The sequence below is a fragment of the Clytia hemisphaerica genome, unplaced genomic scaffold (assembly GCF_902728285.1).
Source record: "Clytia hemisphaerica strain Z4C2 unplaced genomic scaffold, Clytia hemisphaerica genome assembly, whole genome shotgun sequence".
NCBI classification, from domain to species: Eukaryota; Metazoa; Cnidaria; class Hydrozoa; order Leptothecata; family Clytiidae; genus Clytia; species Clytia hemisphaerica.
The window spans coordinates 1,279,160-1,306,561 of record NW_027103551.1 but is presented as its reverse complement, the minus strand read 5'-3'; the positions used below and the strand labels follow the sequence as shown (position 1 = coordinate 1,306,561).

General features: G+C 34.6%; 3 protein-coding genes across 4 annotated transcripts; 1 reads left to right on the top strand and 2 right to left on the bottom strand.

Moving 5' to 3' along the window:
• Positions 1-1,190: 1,190 nt before the first annotated feature.
• LOC136800211 (uncharacterized) lies at positions 1,191-4,693 on the bottom strand. Its single transcript, XM_067056831.1, has 5 exons — positions 4,356-4,693; positions 3,867-4,031; positions 3,313-3,495; positions 2,813-2,902; positions 1,191-1,919 (listed from the first exon to the last, which is right to left on the bottom strand). Exons 1-5 carry the CDS (start codon positions 4,612-4,614, stop codon positions 1,777-1,779), a joined length of 840 nt encoding a protein of 279 aa, XP_066912932.1. The 5' UTR covers positions 4,615-4,693; the 3' UTR covers positions 1,191-1,776.
• Positions 4,694-14,754: 10,061 nt separating this feature from the next.
• Positions 14,755-16,350, top strand: LOC136800100 (major facilitator superfamily domain-containing protein 6-like). Its single transcript, XM_067056710.1, has one exon. It carries the CDS (start codon positions 14,755-14,757, stop codon positions 16,348-16,350), a length of 1,596 nt encoding a protein of 531 aa, XP_066912811.1.
• A 1,962-nt stretch (positions 16,351-18,312) lies between these two features.
• LOC136800201 (nostrin-like) lies at positions 18,313-27,399 on the bottom strand. 2 transcript variants are annotated; one of them, XM_067056822.1, is made up of 17 exons: positions 27,349-27,399; positions 26,154-26,239; positions 25,403-25,483; positions 25,159-25,221; positions 24,755-24,836; positions 23,924-23,986; positions 23,418-23,519; positions 23,100-23,145; positions 22,649-22,728; positions 22,013-22,111; positions 21,738-21,857; positions 21,396-21,504; positions 20,994-21,082; positions 20,691-20,819; positions 19,914-20,136; positions 19,306-19,338; positions 18,313-18,657 (listed from the first exon to the last, which is right to left on the bottom strand). In XM_067056822.1, the coding sequence occupies exons 1-17, from the start codon at positions 27,373-27,375 to the stop codon at positions 18,476-18,478; spliced, it is 1,614 nt and encodes a 537-aa protein (XP_066912923.1). In that variant the 5' UTR covers positions 27,376-27,399; the 3' UTR covers positions 18,313-18,475. The 2 variants fall into 2 exon arrangements, with proteins under 2 accessions (XP_066912923.1, XP_066912924.1); XM_067056823.1 differs by lacking the exon at positions 19,306-19,338 and having other exon boundaries at positions 18,314-18,657.
• Positions 27,400-27,402: the final 3 nt, after the last annotated feature.

Genomic DNA, 27,402 nt, shown 5'->3' with positions numbered 1-27,402 from the left:
AAATACAAAATTAAACTCTCCGTTCAAAGTTGAGTCAGCAAGGATTAACTGTTTGTCCTGCTTTCTTGAATGTCTATTCGAACTGGGCAAATTACATCATTATAGCATTTTACACCATCATTAAAATCAAAAACTCCCCAGAATAATCAAGCCACGGCAACTCCTGTCACCAAACTTTAACATCGTTTTAAATTGATGAAAATTTCTTTTTGATTTATACCTCATCCGGAAATAGCTTTTTGAAAAATTATGATGACTGATCTGTGTGATGTAAGACTCGTTAAAATCATTATTAGTAACGAAGAAAAGTCTTTTTCTGACCACTTTAAGAGGTTACAAAACTGCTACAATATCAGAGAAACTAGAATATAATATCATCATTGATAGAGCATATCATATAAGAGTCCAAATTCTGTGAAGCCTTCGGATGTTCTTAACTTTTTTAGATTTAAGTCTAAAAATGTCCTTAACATGTTCTTATTTTCACCATATTTTAATTTGTATAAGAAATCGGGTGGTTTGGAGTCACCAAAGCCTTAATGTTCTTAACTTGTTCTTAACATTTTAGCCATTGATGCCTTCTCGGGTAAGTTATGGTAAGTTATTTCCTAATTTCTGCTGACGCCATCAAAATTTCGAAAAACACAACAATGTCGTTACGGATTGCTAGCTGTGAGCAGGGTAGCCCAACCCTGACCAACTGAGTCCTTATGGACAAAACGGTGTTCTTGAATGCAACAAACATCAACGGACTTAACGTATCATGAAGAAGTTTATCGAGTTCAGTTATTCAGTTGAAGATGTGACGGGGTTTGGAATGACCTACTTTCGGTTTGCGAAGATCGAAGCTTCCCCGCCTGTCATGGTTTAGGATCGGCTCGTCATTGGTAATAGTAGGATTAATATTACCGTCTAAATTTGAAAACGGTAGTTAGCCCGGTGCGGAGTAGGCAGTGGCGGAGGTGTTTACAGTTTGTTCCATACTCTACGGCCACTTTCTCGTAAAGCCTTGGCTCCGCGCATATACATTTTCCCGCGTTTACTGACCTCTAACCGACGATAGCGTCGTCTACGACAAGGCTTAAAATGGTAAAAATTGACCAGTGTGGTTTTGCCAAAAATATTTCTTAAACTCGATAAGGTGTACAGTGAATGTCATAATTTGGTTCATTTACTCTCGTTCTCTTCGATGAAAAGTAACTGATTTTGTTTGTCATAAGAATTTTCAAGGTATATAAAGATTGACAAGTTGATATCAATAATGATTGTAAGAATATATATTTGAAAAACATGATGTCTTAAAATACTACAACGTATAATATTTATTGAACTTAAAAATTCTGTTCCATCTCAGATACAAGCGCCCATTCGAATTTGCTTAAGTTCTAGCGTTATAAGCTATTCTTTATGTACACTTTCCTCCACTTCTTTCCAGCAGTTATGGAAAGGATGGTCATCATTATTGACACCTGTCTTCTTTGCATAGATTTTAAATCTCGTTTTGACCTTCAATCTTTCTTTCGTGAAATTCATGGTATGCACCATTGCAATGTCTTCCACGGATCCAGCAGCTGATTGGTTGTAACGTGTGACGTATTGACTGATTTTACCCCACTTACAACCAATCAGCTTTTGGGTCCGTGATGTAATGTCAGAAGTCATTGCAATGGTCCATATCATGAATTGACGAACCAATCATATTTGTTAAAACCACCGATAAAATATTTACAATCCAATCTTTCACAGTTATTATTGATCTCCAACACAAGAATTCATTCAAAAGCCATAGATGTTATGAGTAACCGAATAATTTTTACCAGGCTTAAAATAATCATTGTCGGCGTATGCTGGTTGTGTGCGTTTGGGTGGTGCACCTTTTGTGTTCACGCTCGCTGTTTGTCGTAAAAGACCATCGTCAACTAAATATTTGAAGAAGATGAATAGCTTATAGGATTGACGTGGTCGCGAGTCATCATAGACTAGTAAACCACGTCGTTGTATTTCGCTGCAGCTTAAGCTTGTAATGGGATCTATGTTTATATGTTCGCTGAATACAACTGTCTTTCCAAACCACTCTCCTGCGAAAATTTCTATTTTTTATAAGAACTCTTTATTTATAAGAACTCTTTATTAGCACTATTCCCGCGCTCCTGTGTCCAAGGAAAGACAGACGCTTGCTAGTCTAGAGTCATCAAGATTCATCACTTATCTAAATATTAGGAATTAAAGACGAAGTGAAATGTCACTAGATAGGAGGGTGGTGTCTTACTGGAATATGCGGTGTTTATGTTATGCATTAACTCGAATGTTACAAAAACAACAAAAAGTAAAAAAATTCTCTCTTGGGATAATTTGCTCTGAGATTTTCCGGAGTTTCGGTCCACACATACTACGAAATTCTTCAACACCCTAGTACCCCTTTCTCCCGGGTTGACTAAGGAACTATTGAACTTTTGTTCTTGGTGTATGTTTTTATACCCGCTTCCTTTAAATTCATCTATTAATTATTATTGCTCATTTTATTAGTGTTTCTGGGGTTCCTTCTTCCTGACGGTATGATCTACAATCCTGGACAGAACTGTTTGTCTACCCCCTTCCCCAATATCAATGTTGATGGCAAGTCTTGTGAACGTGCAAAAATTCAACTCCAACATTGATTTTGGTGGGAGAGGGGGGACTTGCCGGTGGAAAAGGGTCATCGACACCAGTTTTGACCATGATTGTAGTGGTCTTTTTGCGGGAGGTAAGAAACCCTTAGTGTTTTACATTTTTGTTTGTGCATCCTATATCATAGATATATATTCAAAAATACCTCCGGTCTCTTTCGCTTCCTCGTACACGTGGTCAAATGAAACTCTTCCTTCATCTTCTATCTCCAATGTGTTTGAATGCTGAATGACACCTAAAAAATAAGATTTGTTTCATTTTGAGTCAGATCATTTAAACTATCGAATCTTAACCACCATAGTTATTTTTTTCAAAAACTTCTTTGAAATTATGAAGACGAAAAAGTCTTTCGAAGAAGGAAATCTTTTCAAAATTCTCTTTTGGATCCTTTTCGTCGAAATTTAATTCTTTCTATACCCTGCTGGCACAAAACGTTGTTTCGGGTGTTGTTTTAACGTTTGTCTAACGTTCACAACGTCCTATAATGTTAGATGAACGTTGAAACAACATTGAGTTCTAGCTGGGTAGGAAGGGTCAGGGCTTGGGGGATCGGTTCGCATATAATTTTGTGCAACATTCTCAAACCTAAGTACCTTTTTGCTTTTTTGCTATTCTTAATAACCTCTATTAAAAATCCACACTTACCTAAGGTTTTATCTTTCAATGGATCATTTAATCTTCTCTTAAGACGTTTGACCATTTTTCGTTCGACTGTACCATCTTCTTCCACAACTTCTTCTTCAACGTCCTCCATCAACTGAAGATTTCGTTCGAAAACACCTCGCATGTTTCCTGGTGGGTCATATCTTGCACACACGTAATGTTTTCCTGTGAAAATTCCAAAACAAAGATGAAGTTTGCATCATTGGGAGTATTCTTTGAGCGAGAGAGTGACTCTCGAAGAAACGTCAAAATATGAAATATGTTTGTGTACTATCGCCAATGTTTTCAAGTCACGCTTCTTGAAATATCGAAAAAAGGGCCTGGTTGGTCAATTGAGTTCCAGCAAGAATCCACCAAAAGTCTAAAAAGTTTTTAAATGAATATAGGTCGACGCCAATTCAGCTGAAGACAACTTGAATGGGTTTTTTTCAGCCGATCGCCTTTATTAAGTCAATAATAAGGGCTCTAGAGTGGGAAATATGTTGCAATATTTAAGAGCCAAAAATGTTTTCTCAGCAAAAAACGTAGAAACCAACCTGATTGGCTGGTTGCCATAGCAGCTCCAACTTTCTTTGAATGTTTCCACACAACTTGTGTAAAATGTCCTGTCTGAACTTCAAAATGATCTGAATGCTCATAATCGAAATTTTTTATCTCTCCATACCACTGTTCTGTTGCATCTTCACCTGTGAATATTTTCCCTGAAAATATCAAGAGAAACAGAGTATGAATTACACCACTAAATATTCGAAGTGAAAAAGTTATTTTCTATACAATACATACTTAGTAATTTGCAATCAACCTTCGGCCTTCACATACGTAATTTAATCAGCAACTTTATTTTGAGACATTTATCACACCCCTGTCTCACAACCGCGGTGGAGCTTTTTCCACAGATCTTCACAAGCCCCCTCACAAGATTGTGCAGTGTATAGTGTAGAAAGCATCTCTGCCATTAGATTTCTCTATTATGACCAAGATGACACCTATACCTAAACACTTATGAAAACAAAATAGCAACTTACTGTTATTATTTGCCAAATTTTCTCCGAGATGATGTCTGACATCAACAGAGGAATGATAAAGATTCTCTTCTCTGGCCAGTTTGTCAGCCCATGCTTGAGCCTCAGCTGCTAGCGTGTTATCCCATTCTAAAGGTGATACGCCGTGCTCATGGCGGCGTTTGTTGTGCGATTCTAACAGTTGACGTTGGAAGTCATCAAGATTTTGTGTATTGTTGTTTGTTGTTGTCGTGGTCTCACTTTTTGGTTTAGTATTGCACATCGTTGTAGGGTCTCGTTGTTTTCTGTTTCGTATCTTGTTTGTTTTTAAATCTTTTGAATCTCTTGTTATATCTCCGTTATACCTATGAAAGGAAGAATATAATGTGTTGAACGGTGAAAAAGAATGCGGCTATATTATATTTTGATTTTTCCCTGATGATGAAGGAAAAAGATAAAATAGGCGTTATTGATATTATATCGGGTTAAAATTAAAATTCATCAAATACAGTGGAATCTCTTTAACTCGAATCTCTATAACTCGAATGTCTCTTTAACTGGAACAAGTTTTATAGTCCTTTCAATTCAGAATGTCTTATAAACCTCACTCCCAAACTCAAAATTTTCTTAACTCGAACTAATTTTATTTCCCCGTGCGGACTCAAGTTACAGAAACTCCAACTGGTGTTCTGTAGAGCTCCCAGATCAGTAGTGTGGTGGCAGGGGCGGCGCCGAAATAGAAATGGCGCAAAAAGACGCCTCTGTTTGCTAATTTTAGCGCCCCTTTGCTCTTTCACACCTTAGATATGGCAGTTTTCGGCCAAAAAGAGAGAACAATCTTCAAAAATCTTCTAAAATTGTCTCCCCAGTTTGCACGAAATTTAGTCGACCCACCACGCTACTGTTCCCGATTCAAACATCACCTCAAGAGGAAGTTTTTACTCTTCTAAAGCAAATAGATCAACTCTCTTCTACCTCTATGCAAACATTATCTTAGTCTGTCGTAACCGAAATAAATTCTTCCTATCTGAAGGAAACGATTTTCCGTTAAATATGATCTACAAAATACACAATGAAGCTTGCATCCTATTTCTGCATACGATAAGATTGCGGTTATTTTGCAGACATTGTCATCTATTGTTTCTTGTAAAGTAAACAAATAATTGATTTATACTAACACAAATTTCATACAAGTTTTTGGACACTTCATCACAACAATATTCCCCTTTGTATATCTCTTATTGTTCTAATTGCAAAAGCACAGACAGTTAAAAACGACACTTCTCTACGTCGAAGGTGTATAATTTCAACGCCAAGCCGTTATTTATTCTGTACCAGTGTGTTTTTACGTATAATGTATAGCGTACTACGAAAATAAGTTTTGAAATTTCCATAGATATCGGGTCTGTTTCTAGACAAGTCCTTAGTACACAGCTACAATCGTTCACTAAATATTTGAGACAAAGGGGAGTTCCCGGTGTAAATTTGAACACCACAATTGATTTTTAAGCGCCTTAAACTACAGTTGGAAAGTAGAGTTTTAACATGAGACTTAAGACCTGAGGATCTCAGGATTTAAAAGCTCAAATTTGCTCGAATGAGGCTTGGAATATAGCGTAGAAGCCACCGAACCCCTCTAAAATCGAAATATTCAATGGAAGAAAGTGGAAGTGCTAAAATAGCAATTCTCGCCCGAACTTTAAATTCTGAAAAACGTTAAAGTACACTAAAATCTCAATATATTTCGAGGGAGATTGTAGCTAAATATAAAGCCGGTAAGTTTAAGTCGTCCAACAATATTCACAACGCAATGTTTTCTACGGAAAGACCCCGGTTTTGCCAGTAGTGCCAAATCTTATATAACTTTTTGTCTAGTTTAAATTTGCCACTACTAGCTAAAACCGGGGTATTATCGTAGAAAACATTACGTCATGAATATCATGAATAGTTAGATGTTAGATTTAGCTTCCTCCGTACTGCAGCTATCATTGACTCAATGTTTCATTCTTTACTTTTATTCGCTTGCATATGTATCTCTGAGCGAATAGCGCTTTTTTTTATAAGAATACACTTTATAAGAATGTCCATGATGAAAATGGCCAAAAATTAAGAATATGCTAAGAATATCACCATCATGGAATTTTGAGACGTATGTACTAAATGTTAAATCTAGTCTGAATTAGGATCCTAACCTAAGAATGCTGTAAGAATATTTTAGGATGATTTTCCCGAAAAAGTTAAGAATATCCATGATGAAATGGATTTACACCATTCTTATAAAAAAAAAGCGTGTATCTACAGACAGAGATATTTTTTTATCCTTAAAAATGAGCGATAAAACGAGACCGAGTCTTGCAATTTGATACCAAGAACTAACTTGCTTCTAATAATCTAGCTTCACAAACTGGAATTCTATAAGATATATCGTATGACAATACTAACAAGAGCTCAATGAACAACTATTGTTTTTCGCCAACAATCGTAGTTTTTGTTAGCTCCTGTCACGACCGATCATGTTTGTTTATACCATAAACTTGCGCGATTCGTGATAGTTGTTGTCATTATAATTTCCAAAATATATAGCTTATTTATATTTTCCTGCTTCGGCAGAAAGCACAGAGCTCTATTCCTTTCCAAAACACTCGAGTTTTTCAAGAGTTCAAACAAAAAACGGAAAACTTATTTGATTGTCGAGAAGTTCTTGCTTAACTTTTCTTTTTTCTACAAATACATAAGCGATATGTCGCAATTATTTGCGGGACCATTACTTGCTGGAGTGTTTTACGGTTTTGGATTGATAGCAGTCCAGAGAAAAGAGAACAATACAATTTACTGTATTTCGATGAGATATCCCTCAAAGATTGAATGAGTATATGAATATCACTTGGACCTTCAAAACATAACGTTATTAATTTGTTATTCAAAAATAGTCATTCATCTATGTAGATATGAGAGATGAAAGAATCAGTGTTCAAAAATTTTTGAAAAATAATTCTCCAAAACCAACATATTACATTTGAAAGCCCAAATACAAGATAACAAACCCGATCTTATAAGATTCTCCTAAAGATTACTTTTTCTCATTTTAGTCGTATATATATGTTCAATAATAAAACCAAAATTCATCTATTCATCTATAAACCAAGGAACTTGTATAAACCAAATATTTCTTTTCAAAAAAGTATTTCACAAAATTGTAAATACAGCTTTTATGCAAAATAATATGGAAGATTTCCATTTCGTTTTTCAAATCTATACCCAGATCCTTTTAAAAACTTAAAACGCTTATCTATCATTGAATTCATGGAATTTCGGCTTAAATAACGTACACAATGAAGAGGGAAAAGGGGGTTTAGCAAAAGCGTACGTTAATTGTTCGAATGACGTCATTTCTAATTTTAAATATTGCGTACAAGGTGAAGGGGGTGTCAATTATTTGGAAATTCTTTGCGTACATACTGTATGTGTGACCCCTATGAATGACCGACTACCCATCAGGAAAATAGTCCCAATTTTATACCATCAACCCCTTAAAAATAAATTTTGAAGCTGAATCGTAGAATTAAAACTTAGTAGTCAAGCTGAAGAGTCGGCATTGAGATTGTTCTTCAAGCCACATTCTTACTAATGGTAAAATAATCTAAAAGGCTTAAAAAGTTTGGTGTGACAGGGGTGCTAGAAAGGTATGATACTCCATTTCACATCTCCTTCTAAAGAGCAATGCAATGCATTCTAAAAAAGTATATTGAGACAGGGGTGTTAGAAAAGTATGATTCTTCACTCTACATCTCCTTCTACGAGCAATGCATTCTAAAGGATTTAGTGAGACAGGGGTGTTAGAAAGGTGCGATACTTCACCATCTCCTCCAACGAGCAATACATTCTAAAAGATTTAGTGAGACAGGGGTGTTAGAGAGGTTCTGCATCCCTCCTCAGGTAAAACAACGCCGAGGGTTTAGCGATACAAGGATTATAGAAGTTATGGTACCGCATACCTTCTTGTTAGTAAAAGAAAGTGACAGGGTATATATTAGTATGGCAAGCGAAACAGGGGTGGTAAAAGAAGAGTATTTCTTCGGTACCTTAACTGAAGAAGTGAAAAAATGATCACTCGATCAATTTAATAGATAGATTAGAAAAGCTTTTTTCCCCCTCTTCGCCAAAGCCAACAAATCAAATCATCCATTGCAATAGAACTGTAACTGTTTACAACAAGTTTTAATTTGAAAGAAATGTTCTCATGGTCATGCAGATCTGATTGTCCGATGCTTTATATTGCCTCTGAAACTATGAGCTATGACGTCACATTTTCCTCAATTGTCATGATAGCTTTACGTTTTTGGATTTGAGGAAAATTGAAAAGTATTGAAGTCAGGACGTCAAAAGACAAAAGACTTGCTCGCCAGAAAAATATTCATGATTCATGTTGTTTCTTCAGTTTTTTTCGTGATATTTTTTTTAACTTTCGTGCATTTTACACAGAGCACTTGTGAAAGCGAGAAATCGAAAGTCTCGTTTGCACCCGTTTGCACTGCCAGTCTACACAGTTTAAAGGTTTCACAAACAATAAGCAGCTCACAAGATTTTTGCTTGGTTAATATCTTTTAAAACTAAAACTGGATTTAGTTGAGGGACATTGTTTGCTACTGAATGAATAACTATCAAACTACTGATATTGGATCAAACCTTATACGATTGTCGTCAGAATGGATGACATCTTCAATCAATGTACAATGAATGACAGTGTGTTTTACACACACAGTCTGACAGTGTCTGGACAGTTTTATACGCTGCTCTACCGAAACCCTACTGAACCCAGTACCCTATATATGGATATTGCATGCGCCGAAAGTAATTTTTCAAAGAGTAATCCTTGCGCCAAAACGTGCTAAAAACTGATGATACCAACATTGAGTTTCTTACAGAAGATTTAGTGAGTGAGACATGCCAATGAGAATATACTATGACTAACATGGAACTGATTAATTCTCGTGGACATTTGAAGCACAGTGTTACAGCAAAAAAATGGTTGAGCATGGGGAGCAGCGAAGCAGCGAGCAGAAAAATGTAAACAGAAGCGGAACAAAAGCCGAAAAAACGATGGATTATGGAGTATATATTTGATGCTATTTTGTGAATAATTTTTTACGCCAATATTAAAGTTTTAGCAAACTTTGAAAATGATGTTTATGCCATGATGAATGATTAATGCCATGCAAAGTAATGTTCGATAAAAATCAAGAAAACAAAAATTTGTTCAATTTATTGTAAAAGCTTTTCGACTATCGTCATCGTCAGTACAGTACAAAATACATAAGCGTATGAAAAAGTATCTACAATTTATAAAGCACGATGTTTATGCCACTGTGCCAGAACGGTACTTTGATGTCTATGTACGCCAAAGATTTTCAGCTTAGTTACCTGAATTCCAGACTGGGACAAAACATTTCAAGCTTCTAAGAAAAGCTTATTATTACACACACTATTGGAGTAATTTCAATTTGAATTATGTTTTGTCACATATTATGAACAGACTCGAACGCTGAACACTCTCTCTACTAATACCACCACTGCACACTGTACCGTGTTGATGTTAAACGTAACGTAGGAGCGTACTTTGCTCAAATCAAAACTGAACAAACTTTTTGACTTTTTAGAACCAGACGTCCAATAAAATACAAACACAATGTTGTACCCACCTGTGAAGTGAAAAGTTTTTAACCATGTTGACGGTGGTTACAACAGGACACGGTGTCTGAAATAACAGTCATTTCGTTGAAGAATCTCCGCTTTCTTGCTTGCCAGGGAAGTGGAAGTGGATTACAGCGATAGAAAAAAATTGTGTACAGTGGCGGATTAGATGTTATTTTAATATTTTCATGGTGACCAATTTTTGCTGAAGGCCCCTTTTCAGATTTTCTTAGGATTTTATTTTTATGGTCTTTTGTAAATAAAGTACAAAGGCTGTGAAATCCGACAAATTTAATCCCTGAAAATTAATAACTTTATTAAAATTATCTGATTCAACTGCCAATTTTGAGAGCAACTACACGTTTTTTTTTATAAGGAACCTTAACTTCGCTCTGAGCCTGGAGTTCCTTATTTTTACAGAGAATTTCAGTCTCAAAGTTCCTTACTACATAGGAAATTTTGAACTTTTTGCCCCTTGAAAGATCAAAATTTGGTCAAATTAGTCCCAATAAGGAATTTAAATTCACTTATTCTCAGCCTGAGCAGTTCCTTAACAATTCCTTATTTTTTGAACCATTTTCAGCCTCGAGTTCCTTATAAACGTGTTCCTTATAAAAAAAAAAAACGTGTATCAAATTTATATCTTTAGTAACCATGAAGAAATTTTATTCAAGCTAACTGAAAACTTTTTGCAGAAACACGTATAAACATTGTTAAAGTTTTTCAGATAATTTTTTGTAACCTTTGATACAAATAGATTATATCTACAGTATGCCACCAGTCCAAAGTTACTTACTTTTTAAATTTCAAATCAAATGAATGCATTCAATTTCATTTTGGAATTCACCTTTAATCTGCATTATGTTTTCTTTATGGGAGGGAAGCACTTTCAGTTTCACAGTACACATTCTTATGTTTGGGTTTTCCAAATATTTTTATCTGGTGATTGAAGAAAATCAACTTTGATATCATTCTAGTTCTTAACATGTTGCGAAACCTGTACAGTAATGGTTTTATTCAGGTCACTTTGCATCAGAAAGTGTAGATTAACACTTTCGTTATGTATGGATCTTATTGAGGAAATTTTAACCGCATCGGCTCGTGTTTCTTAACTTTAAACAGCTCTAGTAACATTGAGCACTTTCTATGAAGACTCATTTCACCAATTTACAGTCTGATTATGATTCCCTTGCTCTCTTCATGGCTAAATTCCTCTGGGCTAATATCTGCTATCAGCGGGGCATTCATAGCGACAGCTAATTGCTGGTTTTATAGGAACTGATAATGCTAATGGATGAATGCTAATTGTGTTAACCGACTATTGGCACCTGAATGTGTTCGATTTCTAGATACCAATTTCGAAAATTTAAGGTAAATTTTCTTTAGATGGTAGAACCGACAGAACTACTTTATAATGCAAATTTTAAATTCCGACTTTACGTTCCCCTGGTTTGCCATTAAAACAATAGACTCGCGCTTATTCGAATCTCTCTGTAATTCGAATCTCTCTATAATTCGAACAAAATTCCCCGTTTGAGTTCGAATTAGCGAGACTCGACTGTAACAACAACTTCCTATATCCTTTTGCTGTTCTGACTCTAATAGGGATTCTGGTTCTGTTTTTGATGTAGAATTAAGTTAGCCAGTACCTTTCCACAAACCAAATTTTTCATTTTTTGGGTTTGCGAATAGCCGTTAACTCATGATTGAATAGATTTACTTAGTTTCGCTAGGAAACAAGGCCTACACTTTCTTATAAGAAAATATGATAATCATACGATAAATATTTCCGTTTTGGCCTTTATTGCTATTTGCGCAATTAACTTAACAGTGTTTGTTTACGGCCGTATATGTCTGCTGTCGTCACTTGTAGACGTTTGAATTTAGTGAAATAAAACTTCATACCTAGCTGATGTTCTTTTTCTATTACGTCACACAAATGTTATGACGGTGTTATACAACCAGAATCTGTTTCATTAATATCTACCTTAAAAGAAGAAATTCTGGCGGAAAGAAATTTTACCCAAAAAATGCCAAAAAAACATTTCATGCCTAATTTAGGCCTCAAAAAGTTTTAGGTTGTGTAATAAAGATTTTCGCGCAAAAATATCATACAACCATCAAATAAATTTTCGTCATGGATATTCTTTTCGTCCATCCACTAATTCCTACTAAGTTTTTTTGCTTTAAGGTGGTACTTAAAATTTGGAAAATAATCTGTTCAATGGTTCAAAAGGTTGGGAAAATAATGGGAGGGCCAAGTATCTTTAAGAAACTAGTATCTGATTACTACCCATATCTGCAACTACATTTTTAAGTCTATAACTTGATCTTTCAAGTTTCTTTAACCTATTCATATACTAGGCTTTTAGGGGGGGGGGTTCAAAACTAGGGGGGAGCTGTTCCTGTACCACCCCTTAACTTTTGATCTAGTAGGTCACAAGATCCTTGTCATATGGTACTCTTAGGTTCCGAATAAACGGAGGGGGTGGAAAATTTTCAAAATTTTGATAAACAGGGGACCTAATTGTCGGGGGTGGAGGTTGGAAATTGTAATTACGAAAACCCCCCAAAAAGATAATACCTATCAAGATATTTAGCAGAATATAGGCGAGACCAATTTAATTTGTTGTTCTACGGGCCCGACAGACCCTATTTTTGCTAAAATCAAAAAAATAATAATATTGAATTTCCACTACAATATATTTTACACACTAGTTATTTTTTAAAATTAAATTTGAATAAAACTGAAAATTATTTCAAGAAATCAAAAAATTTAGAAAATCAAGCATTCCATACACTAAAATTTTATTGTGATCTTCATCGAAGATAAAAAAAGTGAATTTTTGATCCAGATATTTTTTTGGAAAATATTTTCAGTACCTTACCTAACCCTGATAAATGAAAAATTTATTTTTATTTTACCGACCGACCGACCCATATTTTTCTAATGATCTGCCCGTAGAACAACAATTTAAATTGGTCTCGCCTAAGGGACCTTCTCTTTGAAAGCTGAAAAAATTCTTAAAAATTGATAAACGGGGGAGGGGGTCCTAATAAGGTCCGGGGGTTGGAAAATTTTCGAAAAATTAACAAGCGGGGGGGGGGCGTTTATTTGAAAACTAAGAGTAACTTTTGACAGAAAGTTTTTCGATGACTTCACTCATCATGCCCAGAGTGAGCAAAACCGAAAAGTCCATTTGTTCTTATAAATAGCTATTTTATTCTAAGAAAGGCTTTAGAAAAAAGTTTCCTGAATCTAAAATGCTTATTTATCCTATATTTTCAATAAATTACGGTTTACACAATAAATTTGACATAAAAAATTAATTTGTATTGGAAATAATTATGTCAATTTTGTGACACCTTACTGTCAGAAATGTCATCATGCTGAAAGTGTGAAAAAGTTTAGTTGTCAATTTTTTTTTAATTTTGCTTTTTTGACTTCGAGGTAGGATATAGACGATGCTATCGTCCGTTTAAAGTAAATGCGAGAAAGAGTTAGGGCGTCAGGGCGGTTTACGGGAAAAAAGTGGCGGTAGAGTTTTGTAAACATCACCGCCACTGCTTACTCCACCTGAATTTATCACGCCTCTCCTAAACTATTCCCTTTTTTAGTGATCTTGTGTAGACGATAGGATTGTCTAGGTAGGATACAGTATATAGTGTGAAAAGAATAGTGATGTGGAATATAGCCTTCGAAGACCACTGTCACAAAGGTAGTGTTTTCTCTCACTCTATTACTTGTGTCATCCAAAGTGACGTACCAAATTTGGATCGAAACCTCACTAATAATACTATTTTTCCTTCTTTAGAACAATCATGGCGGCCGGACCCAAACAACAAACTCATTTATATCGTCCCTATAAAGAAACCGAGACCGCCTCCCTGCGGTTGAAAATCACATACAAGGTACCTCGAAAAAGTTTTCCACTGTGCAGTTTTTTTAGAAATAAATGCGAGATGAAAATTTTAGCATTAAAGTGAAAATCATATTTATTAGACTACAATGCTTACAAAATATGAATCACGCGAAAAATTAATAAGATAAAGGAACAATAATGAAAAACCTGAGTAAATACCATAGACGAAATTTTCACATTATACCATGGAAACTGTTGTATGGCTTTTGTTAACGCAAATGAAGAAATCAAATTGGTGTAATGTTATTACATTTGACCTAATATTGAACTTTTTGAACTGAAATGGGGCAAACAAGGTCGCAGAAATGAAATTTAACAGTGTTGTTATAAAGCTGTTTTCAATCATGGGAAGATAAAAGTGGTATGATATTTTTTTCCATGTTTAACGTGCTTGTTTCTCAATAAAGAAGAAGAACAAGAACTATTCCTTCTTCTACTCTTGCTTGCTGATATATTTTTTTCATTCTCAGCTTTTGTAATATCTCTGACGGCGTTAAGGCGTTTTTTCAGTAACTTTTCAACCAATACAAAGATAATCGTATTGTTTTGGAGGGGAGAGCAACGACTTGTTTTGACTCGATTAATTGTTTTTTTATAAGCATACAAAATACCAAAAACTGGCTCGGAGATGCTCAGATTGAGAGATTGACAAGGCTGGAAAATGCTTGAAGGCTGCTTATATCCTAAGTAAAATTTTAGGGAAATATCCGTGAAATCTCAGCCAACTACAGTGTTCGCTGACTTAAATCAGCTTTGACATCATGATTTTGCTTTAATTTTTTTACTTCAGCCCACAAACATTACAGACGATGGCATCAAACAACCCACCCCCTTACAATACCATTTTCAGACAAGTTAAAACACAAGAAGATTTCTCTGAAAACGAAAGTGAAAGTGACGGCAATAACAATTTAACTTCGATTTACGAAGAAAAACAAGATGGTCTCTTTGGTGGACTTTCATTGTTTTATTTCCTCTTACACAGCTCATTTTCAGCATTGTTTCCATTCCTATCAATAATATTACATCACCATGGGTTGTCATATTCACAGATCGGCACCATCTACACGTTAATGTTTTTAACGTCATGCTTATCGTCGTGTATATGGGCCGCTATTGTAAGACATACACAAATTAAGCATAGTGTAATGTTAGTATCGATCGGATCTTGGCTTGTGGCTTATGTTCCGTTACTATGGGTTAAAAATCGTGATCGTTTAGTCAACTGTGTAATCACAACGTCCAATACAAGTTTTAATACATCCAAAATATTCTTATCCGGTAACCAAACTCCAAATACCCAGAGCAGCGTTTACAAAACATCAAATCAAGCTTTTGCAATGCGAGAAATCATCGATCAATCTCTTGGCGTTCTTCAAGAATGGGGTAACATCGAATCGTCATTCTTAATCGTACTAATTGTCATTGTTGCTGCCAGATTATTTCAATCCACAACAGACTATTTCTACTTCGAACACAACCGGTTATTGTATCCAGAAACTATCCACAAAAAGCTCTCAAAACCTTCATATCACGTTTCAACAAAGATCTCCGCAGCTGTTATCACCGTATTTGTTGGATATGTTTTAGATTCTGTTATCTTCTGTAATCCAACCATTGGCCATTTTCAAATCGTCTTCTACATGTTTATCGTATTCACAGCATTTGCATTATTTGTACTGTATTTCTTAGATTTCAATCATTTTGAAGGATCCTCAATGTCGACCAACATTTGGAGTGATAACCGGCACACCGATATCCAATGTCCATTCGTCTTAAAATCGTTACTCATTACGGGAATGATCGTTTCCGGATTCACACGTGCTTCTTATTACGCCTTTATCTCCATAAGGTTAGCATCCTTCAACGCGTATTTTATGCAAATCGGATCTGTTTTTGCTGTTCATAAAATCACTGAAACTTGTTTGAAAATGTTGCGTAAGTCACTCTGTCAGCGGTTGGATGTTTATCAGATGTTCATCATCATATTTACAATGGATTCTATACGGCATTTGTATTTCGGTTATATGGAAACCGGTCTAATGGTTTGGTTTCTGTTACCGTTAGAACTTCTGTCTGGTTTTTCGGCATTATTATATCCCAACGTATTGCAATGTCTGAAGATTGATAGCGATGGTCTAATCAGTGAAAAACTATTCTTTGTTTCTTATTGGTGCATTGGGTTTAGCATTGGACCAATCATATTTGGTTTTGGATATGAGATGTTATCAGGTAACGTTATTTTCAAAATGGTAGGACTGTTGAATTTATCATTGGCATTTTTGTTTGGATGTTGTTACTGTTGCCGTGACAACGGTGAAACAAATTTGGATGAGATCAACAATAATGATTTTGATAGTTCCGATGAAAACAGATTTTTGCTGACTCAGGAAAATTCTTTTTAATGGTAACGTTTCGGATGTCTTGGATGCGCATAACCTCGAACCTGCACGGGGAACACACATTTGTTCGAGTGAAGGAGACATTCGTGTTAAAGAGACTCCACTCTGTATTTCGTCAAACTTTTATAAATTGTGAATGTGAATTAGATCTAAATTGAAAAATGCACAATTACAGATATATGACGAATAAATTTCGACTCTCGGGCCCAACGTGCAAAGCTCAGCACTGGAAATTGAGATTCTGAAAAACTCTTCTCTATATATACTCAAGACCAATTTTCAGCCATTTATAATCCAGTTTTAGGCCCGGTGGGAGGGGGCACTCAATTTCTAAACGACGGAATGTGCCGCCAAAGAAAATGGCTCACAAAATCGGACCCTTACAGTGTAGCCCTTGATCAGTGAAAAGGTACCCTTACAGTGCACTTTATCGAACGTTTTTTACCATTACAGTGTAGTTTGATTTCATATCTTATTTTGGTGAAGCCACGTGAAAATGAGCCTGAAATGTGGACACACAAACGGATGCGAGTCAAAACTACTAAAGATACATCAGATTTTTCCCAAACACACCCTTACAGTGTATCCAGCTAAAAGAAACCCCTTGCAGTGCATTTTAAGGGTCTTGAAAACCTACCCTTAAGAGCGGCACATGCCGTGGGTTGGATCATATGAGTGCCCCCGGAGGTTTTAGGACAGTTAGGGGTACCTCGGCATTTGCATTTCAGCTCGAATTTATATGTAAATTACTCAAAATTCTCCAGAACTAAATTTGAAACATTGCTCAATCATTCAATTTTTAGCATTATGTTTTATAAAATATAGAAATAAAAATATTAGAAATTTTCTTAAATAAAAAAAAAGGAAATAATTTCATAAAACAAACAAATTTATCATACAGTAGAAATTACTTCTATAAAAAGTTACGACCTTAGTAAACACCTTTTTTTTTTCATTAAGACATTCAAAAAATTCTTTCTAAGTGAGCAAAAAAAACCATCTTCTGACAGTTTGAACACATGATCTATGTTTCAAGAAAGCTATGAAAAACCTGAAGTATTCGAAACTTTTTCTTCGCACCAATTTAACATTTAGCAAATTAAAAACACTTTAAACAAGGAATAATCTCTCCAACATATACACTCCAGATACACTGTTTTATGTACTGGCTTCTGGGAAATGCATTACTGGACAGACTATTTTATCGTTAATACTAAAGTATCATTACAAAGAGAGCGAGAAAAATGAATTGTAATGAATAATTATTTGAGAATGACGAAAAAAAAAATTAAAATCCTTACTTATCTATTTACGTTAAAAAATATGTTTCTGTAGTAAAATTTATAAATTCTTATACATTGTCCTCTAAATAAAATGAGTTATCAAGAGAAAAATTGGTAAACTCCCATTCACCCCCCAGAGAAAGAATACACGCTTTTTCTTTCATAAGAATAGTGTATTTTTGTTGAGGGTGAGCATTGTTTTAATTTTTCTATTGTTTTAAACAATAGTCCTATTGTTTTAAACCCGAAATCTCGCCCTGATATTCTTATAGAAGTTATTCTTATAAAAGAAAAAGCGTGTAGGCCATTTCACAGGTGAAATGAATCATGGGTAATCAGGACTGATTGCCCCTCCATAACGGATTTCTGTTGGCTAGACGCAAAAAATTTTTCAAAACATTGGACCGATAGTAAGTCGTTATTAGTGCAGAGGTCCTGATTACCCACAACGCTTTGCGACTGTGAAATGACCTATTACCTCATTCAATTTGTACAAAGCATTATAGCAGGAATACTTTCGTTATCACGTTTAAAATCTTTCTGTTTCCTCACTTGCGATAGAAAATCACAAACATTTGATCAAAGAAAATAATGTTGGCTAGGTCAAATTTGTAAGTGTTTACAGTTACACGTTTCTTTATAAGAACATCTGAAATTTTTGAGTTTTGATATTTGCTATCGATGTTATTTTAGCCTTATGTTCTTATGTAGTTTGTTCTTATAAAAATACGTGTACATAAAACCGATTCAACAAAGTGAAATCTAGTAAAAGTCTAATAATCAAACAGAAAAAAGCTGATTAACATTTTATACTTCTTACTGACACGCTCTATTCTATATGTATACTACAACTGATGTACATAGGATTCTGGGAACAAACCAGTTTTTCCATTCAATTCACCTTTCCACCATCCGTCATCATGACGTAATGTTACATTGATGACGTCACCGATTCTGATTGACAGCTCGTCTTTCTCAGTAGCTTCGTAATCGTAATCAGCTTGACATTGATCGATCGCTGAATACCCTAAAAATGAAAATCAGGATATAAGTTGGTTGTTAAAAGTTGAATTAAGGCTGACCTCTATCACACAAATACTCTGTGAGCACTTTCGGTGGCTTTGTTCATGTATGTATGTTAAACGATACTCGACCGTTCCAGTTCCGATTTAAAAGAAATCTAATATGAAGGAAAAGTATCTACAGTAAAGTCTCCATAACTCAAACACGCATGGGGAACACAAATTTGTTCGAATTAAGGTTTATGAGGCATTGTTAACTGAATGGAACATAAAACCTGTTCGAGTTAAGGAGACTCTACTGTATTTAAATAAAATGTTAGATGATTTTACAAGACTTTAAGCGTTTCTTTAAATGTTATTGCTAGGTCTGACTTTTCTACAAAGGTACATTTCTTAAAGGAACTAATTTTGGTGAATTTTGTTAACCTTGACCAAAATTAGTTCTCACCAAAATTGCTACCTCGCCAACAGTGAGTTTTCACAATTTTCAAAAATTAATCTCATTTCAAATGCTTGATTTAATCAAAATAAACCAATTTACCCTGCCGTTTTACAAAATTATTTCTCGCCGAAAGTTAAAAAAATCTTTCATTCGCCAAGATGAATTCTCACCAAATTAGTTTCCTTAACATGTATACCCAGAAGAAACTTACAATTCTCCTCCTCGACTTGTTGTATGTTATTTCCTAATAGAAATATAGAAAAGGAGGTTGAATGCAATCCAATCTGTATCTTCTATTAACAATATGGAGTGGTTGCAGTTAATTTAAAGTTTAATGTTACTGTAGGTTTATGTTAAGTTTTGAATGTGGTTAACATGAATGTTTGGGTGTTATATATGTAGTTTGTATGTGTAAATGGAGCTTTAAAGCGTGTGTGTGTATGTTTTGTTTGTGCGTAAGAAAAGAAAAATCATAGCAGTGCTAAAATGTTTGTGATGTCTCTTTTATCTAAGTTTCTTGGTGTATTTGAACACTTTATTCCTGGCTTGTTTGTTGTGTTTGTGCAATGGGTGGTATAAAGTTATACCCTATGACCAAGCTACTTACTACTACTACTGCTGCTACCTATATCTATTCTTAAAAGTTTTCAACTTTTATTGTCATATAATCTTTTAGTCAACTAAAAATATTTTGAAGGACACTTAATACCTTGCCCTCAACCTCTTGTACACAAAAGTCAAAACTCGTTTTGAAAGCAAGCACTAAAGATTTGCTCAAAATTACCTTACAGCTCAAACTATGCAAAACTCTTTTCATACCTTGTCCACCGGTTGTGTTTACAGAATCCACATGTTCTTCGAATTCAGGATCAATATCATCGAACTCATCATCAAAATCACCATCACCACCTGAACTCAACCTTCCATATGTACTGTTATTATAATCAGCCGGCATGGCGGCTGTGTATAAACTCTCATCTTCATTTTCATCACGTGGTATAAATGAACCAATAGGGATCCGAAGGTAACAAATTACAATGCCCTAGTAAAGGGAAAAATGAAAACAGATGTATAACACATTGGGCTCTTCTAGAAAAAAATTTGAATATGGGGGGGGGGGGAGGATAAAACAATTTTCAGTGATTTACCCCCGGACAAAGTGACTTTTGGGCCCCCGGACAACGGGTTTTACCCCCCAGACAAGCAACAGTTAACCCCCCCCCCCCGGAAAACCGAAATTACCTCCTGACAGAGCAAACTTACCCCGGACAAGGAAAATTTTGATTATTTTTCGCTACCCTTCGGACAATATATCCTCCACCCCCATGTACGGACATTTTCTGGAAGAGCCCATTCATGAAAATTGAATAGATGTTACAAAGAACTTATGCACATCTATATCCATTCAGGAGATTTGGGTGGCAGAGCAGGTGTATGTATTTCGTCCTTATCGGGACTCCTCAGCACTGTGTACTGCACTTTGGCTGACCAGAGCAATTTTCATCTTCTGAAACCACAACATCGACCAGCATCAACTTGTGGTTTAAACTGAGAAAAATAGTGAACAGAAGGGAAATTCCCTACGGAAAACTATACCTGTTTATCTTTTCGTTCAGTAATATGTGGCGCCAACGGGTGCTCGGGCGGATTATATGAGTCTAATTGCGCCAATGCCACATTTATTCGATATATGCTTGCATCCAACATGTCAATCACTGCTTGCGACTGAAAAATGAATATTTTGAATCGAAAAACTAATCTTTGAAACCATTTGGGAGGAGGTTTAAAAGTTAAAGGTTTTTTTTCTTCTCTTTTATACACATTCAATCAAAAAGCACCATAGTAATTTAGTGTATCTTTCTATCCTGGGAAACTTAAAAGATTAACAAAAAATCTCACATGCTCTAGTTTAAAGCCGACATCTTGTTGCGATTCTTTTGTACTAAAACTTGGCGTGTCTTGATAAACTGAATTCAATCGTGTCAAACCTGTCAACAAAAATGAGGGAAAAAGTTTGGAGTCATTATTGCAAAGACAGTAGATAATAACTTCTTTAAGTTGTTGAGAAAACGACGAGCAACGCTTACTTAAGGAATTCATAAAAAGTCTAGTACCCTATTATAAAATGAACACTTGAAGACTCAAGGGGTTCAATCACCTTGGTTTTGGTTTCAAAACGAGGCAGTTGTTGAACTCGAAATTTATGATAAGGCCTATTGGATAAAAACCTATTCCAAACTCTCCAGTTGTCAATTGAAAAGCTTTCTTCTTTACTTTAGGACTCTAAAATGAAGAAGGAACCTGTTTTCGCTTTCCGTTCGCCTTGTATGATACGTGCGAGTTTTTCACGCTTTCGTTCGAGCGCACTTTTCCGTCTACCGTGGTCCATTGGGTTGCTTAAGTCTTCTTCCTAGAACATTTTAAACACAAAGGAAATTATATCAATTCCTTCCTTTTTAAATACAAACGAAAAATAAAATAATCAGTGTTCAGCAATCAAAATTACAATACACCGACTTTTTCGGTCGACACGAAATTAGAAGAAAAATAACAAACGATCTAAATCAGTGCACACAAAATTGGCTTTTATCAGTTAGGGCACAGAATTCAATTAATCCGGAAATATCACAAAGAACTACACACATAACTGGCAAATAATAGTTGTTCACAAGGTTGTCTTGGTGTCCCACGCTGTTCAACCAAAACTTGTATGTCAGCACCAGGATTGATGTTTTGTATATTGTAGTCCATTGTTTTATAACACTGAAACGACACAGCAAAATGAGATTTAGACATATTTATTCATATTTGCGAAAAAGAAGAGGTCTTTTCAGAGAAAATGTAAACCGAACAAAATCGTTATAAAAGGCAACAAAAATGTCTCAATAGTTAAAATAAATGTAATCAAACTTTAGTACCTCGTCTTTCTTGGGCATTACACTCGTAAAGAAATTTGTGAAATTCGTCAAAGTGCTTCTGAAATAACTAATTCTCTCATCTTCAAGTTGCTCCAGTGTCTATTACAAAGAAAAAAATATAAAAATCGTATCACAAGAACACAACAGATATACCGTAATGATGTTTTCTTGATGGTACTAAATTTTCTCGTCTTAGCTCTTTCATGGGCTTTTGATATTTTGAGTCCACACCTACTTTTATGCTTTTAATCTTTTTACCAGCGTCTAAACAACATCTGCGCTAATGTTTTTAACTTATTTATTTTATTTTATGCCTTATGTTTAAAGTCACGAAAATATACTTATGTATTATGTGATAATTTAATAGAACTAGAACTAAAATTTCGGACGGGCATCCGAGTGACACGCAGTTTATCTTGCAAATAGATACCAAAAACAAACCTACATCCAGTACAAAATTTACGAAAAAATAGATTGCATTATATCAAAGCTTGTCAACATAGTATAATAAAAAAGCTACAATGTTACTATATATCAAAATTAGTCGCTAGAAAGTCAAGTGTTTCTAAATCACTTACAAGCCTAGTTCACTGAAGACGAGAAAGCTTGATGAAAATAATGAATAGTTTTACTTACATCTGTCGCAGTTTGTATTGAAGAATCGAGATCTAAACGCGCTCGTTCGCCATCAACCAATTTTGTGATGTAATCTTTATCTGAAATCAAAAAGTATTTAGCTTTTAAAAAAACTATTTCTATCTTCAGTTCAACGAAAGCTATTCATACAAGTTTTAAAAAAATCTACAAAAAATAAAAAAAACTTTAAAAAATTTCAAATATAGACCTTTTCATAAATTACGTTACGAACATCACTTGCCTCGTATTCAAACAATTACCATGATGATTATGTCCCTTGAGACATTAAATGATTTTTTTATGAATAGAAAGTAGTTTTAATAAAATCCACAGTGAGTTAATCACCATGACAATAATTTCAAAACGAGGCAGGTGATGTTCGTAACGTAATATATAAACAGGTCTATACAGAACAATGTTGGATAATTGTAAAAAGAAAAATAATTTTTACCTGATTTCTCAACAGACTCTTCTGCTTTTTTACATTTCGAATCGAGCTTAGAGAAAAAAAAACAATCGAGTTTAGAGAACAGCATAACTTTGCTTGGTTTACTAAGAGGGCCCCCTACTAACGTATCCAAAAGCCAACTGAATCCACTTCCACATCTTGCCACAGTGCTTTTTAAATTGAATTGTTCAAAGCAAAGTGTTTCGTCCTAGCTGATAAATAAACCTTAGCCTATACAGTAATAAGTTTATGGAATTTCGGTGAGTTTTGAGACAGGCCTCTTCTAAGATGAAAATTCGAACACTACATAAACACACCAACCTTTGTTAATTCTTTGTCTGAGATAGCTTTCCCTCTTGACGTTTCCAATTGTACTGTGTAAGTTTCAGATTCTTTTGCCTTAGAAAAAGCTTGCTTTTTTGCCTGATAAAAGAAGATTTCAACAACTTTATGAGCTTTGGTGAATTTTTCAAATGCTTCAAGTACCTTAAAGGAAGAAATTTTGGCAGGAATTTTACTTGGCAGATGAAGGACATTTTTGTCAAAAAATGGAAAAACATGTTTTAAAGCCTGAAATAGCACACATTAGGGATGAATAGAGCAATAAATAGAGCAATTTAAATTTGGGGGGAATTTAATTTGGCGGATGACGGAAAAATATTGAATTTGGCTGGAACTTTATTTGGCAGATTTTGACCAAATCCGCCAAATTAAGTTCCCACAAAATTTCTTCCCTTAAGGTAGTCATAAAGTAATAAAGTACTAATCCGCACAAATAATTCACGAAATTAAAATTAAAATAAAATTCAAATACGTGAAGAAGGTACCTGTTGTTCTTTGGATCGTTTCTCTGTCAATTGTTTTGCTGATTTATCAACCATATGTTCTGCCTAAAGAAAATTTTGTGAGAAAAAAATCCCATACAACGTGTCCCGAAAAAGTCAGACATATTTTTATATAAAGTAAAATAGTCATAGATTATACAAAATTGTATGACTTGTTTACGCCTAAAAATCTCGAAAACCTATTAAATCATCTTAGGAATAGAATGTCTATTGATTAAACAGAGAATTTTAATCTTATTTCAATCATTCTTAGCCCAGTTAAGATGTCGAGTTTTATACGAGTTTTTTAAATAAAGGTTTGTCTGCTTTTTTTGGACATACAGAATGTAAGACATGAAAAATTCACTACACCACTTCACGTATTATAGTATAGCGGAAAAACAGAATCAATGAAAACGAAGGGAACTTGAATAAAATTAGATTAAACTTTGCACACGTCATTAGTCATAGCCTGGAGATGCATGGTATGATTTCTTATTCTATATACTGATGGCGAAATATATAGCATGGTATGGGCTGAGAGTTTGAATTTCCCAGATCCTAACAAGGCTAATAACGGTTGAAAACATAACCAATCAAATTTTGTTATTCTTTTACTGGTCACACTTTCTTAGAGAAAGCGCAAGTTCCGAAATTTGGTTTTTATTTTAGTAAGTGAGGACAGCGCTAAATTCGAATTTCCCACTGTAAATTTTTTGAGGCAGAAATCTGCCTCACAGGTTATACCCATCCTGTATACATCAGATTATAAAAAAACAGGACGGGTTTCCTGTCTACATTATTCAATGTATGAAAAAGGAAAAAACAGCTAACCACTTTTCTTGCTTCTTTTTGATTTTCAGCGAACGATTTCAGTGGTTTTGTAATTTCTTCGATAATGTCACTGCTCAAAGTTCTAAATAAAGGGAAAATTTTCAACTTATGAAATTTGAAAAAGGAAAAATAGCACAGATGTAAACACTTAGTCGTTATATGCACATTTTTATCTGAAAAAAAGTTTTCCTGATTTATCTGTAGAAATGCCTGATGCTAAACAATCAATTTGTCATTATAATTCCCATTCCGGCCAGAGAAATAGATTTAAGGGGTAATAAAAATGACATCTTTTGCTTAGATAGTAGAAAGCTGCATAAAGCAAGATTAAAATTATGACATAAAATTATTAGAACAGTTTACTTTTAAAGACATTTCTCTACTAGAAATATATCATTACATACTTGTGCAAATTTGCTTCAGCGTCTGTTTGGGAAGCTATTTCTTCCCATGATTTTCTTAATGTCCTGTAATACAATAATTTTTAAATACAACATTGCTGTATCATAACTATGCAGTGAGAGAAATAGATAACAAAGAATCAACAACTGCCATCATACTGCCGTGAAGGTTTATATCAATAATGAGGATAATAAGTAATATTCTGTGAGTAAAGAATTATATTGAACTAACTTTAGTACCACTTACCCAATCGCATCACCGCATATTTTTCTAGCTTTAGTTGCAAGCTTCTGTAGCCCTTCAGCATAAACTTGTTCAAGTTTGGCCCTAGGTTTATAATTGAAAAATATATAGTATCTAGCTATATTTTTGTGTCGAAGATAGAAAATACACTACTACAAACAAAAATAAGGATATACAAGGACAATAAAAACCTACAAATAACATAACACATTTACAAATTGGTTTCTCCATATTAACACCTGGATGTCATACTGTCATACTTAAAGGTTGAACTGATGTATGTCTTAAATACAAAATCAAATGGAGTAACTGGTCTAATGTTGACAACCTCCTCCAAATTATGTTATCCTTTTTAGGGATAGTAATAAAAAGAAAGGTAGGAAAATAGGTCTGTTAGAAAAATATTTTTTAGAAGTAAAAGCCACATTAGAAATATATAATCAGCCATTGGGCTCTTCCAGAAAATATCCGTACGAGGATATATTGTCCGGGGGGGGGGGGGTAGCGAAAAATTATCAAAATTTGCCTTGTGTGCAGGGATAAAACCCTTTGTCCGGGGGCCAAAAGTCACTATGTCCGGGAGGGGGGGGGCAAAAGTCACTTTGTCTGAGGGTAAATCACTGAAAATTGTTATATCATCCGACCCCATATTCAATTTTTTCTGGCAAAGCCTATTCAACCCATCCTTTCTTTTTCTGCTCCTTAAAACCATGTGTGGGTTGTTGACATTAAGCCAAGGGAAAGTATAGCATACCTTTCAAAGAATATTGCTGAAGCATCTCTTAGAAAATCATTGTTTTTAGAAGAGTACTTTTTCAAATCTTCAAAACCTGATGGATTCTGAAATGAGTAAAAACATCAGAAAAATAAATAAAATCAAGAACATTGACCAATTTTGTTAAAAACACAAGCAAAATCAGGCAAAATCTCAATTTCATGAACAAAGCAGCTTCACTGTCAAGAATGATTTGTGAAAAATCCTTAGGTAGGAATTTTCGATAAAATTCAGTTGTTTTGAAACAGTATTTTGGGACAACCCACCCTTTTGGGCCTCTGTGATGTGAGCCTGTCTGCCTGTGAGCAACTGAAAAAAAGTTGGCGATCTGAGTTTTGATTGATCCTTGAAAAAGATTACATTATTGCCACCAAAATTTCTCTGCAGGAAAGTAGAAAGTACCGTTAACTACTCTAACTTGGGACTACCTGATAAAACATGGGACGGCAATCCGGCCACCATTTCACCGAACCTCCAAACCAAAGTCATTTGATTTGACTTAATTTAATGAACAGCGTATTAAAAAATACACGAAAACAAATTTGTTGTCGAAGAGATTCAACAGTATATAAGTGAAAATACAGACCAGATATCAATAGACCTTTTTTCAAAGAGGCCACCCTGTTGAATAATTATGTAGTCCAGCAGAAAAAGAGATAAAACCATGCATAATTATTACAATATGCATGATAAGTAATTATGCATGGCTCTATCATTGTTTTTATGGCTGGAGTACATAATTATTCAACAGGACGTCCTTTTTAAAAAAAGGTCTATTGTCCCAAGTTAGAGCAGTTGACAGTACAAAGGGTATAAATTACTTTAGAGAAATATTTTCCTGTTTTTCTGATTTTTTTGGGAATCGAAGGTCTCCCTACTAATTTTCTCTGATTTTTAGAAAAAAGTTTACCGACTTTTTTGAAAAAATTTCTAAATTTCCAATTTCGCAAAATCATAGAATAGAAACCAAGCTAAGATTTCAGGTTTTGCTTCTAAATTTTTATCTCGCGCAAAATATTAAACATCTCTCAAGTTGGCAAGTCTGTGTAGCTATTATATATAATGGCTAGCTATACTATGAAATTGCATAAATGAAAATTGACGTCTGGAAAAAGTTTCAACTTATAGAAATAGAAACAAAAAGAGGTAAAAAGGTGGGAAAAGATTTTCTTACCCAGATTACATCTTTCAATTGAGTCATATCTCTTTTTATGAATAATAAACACTC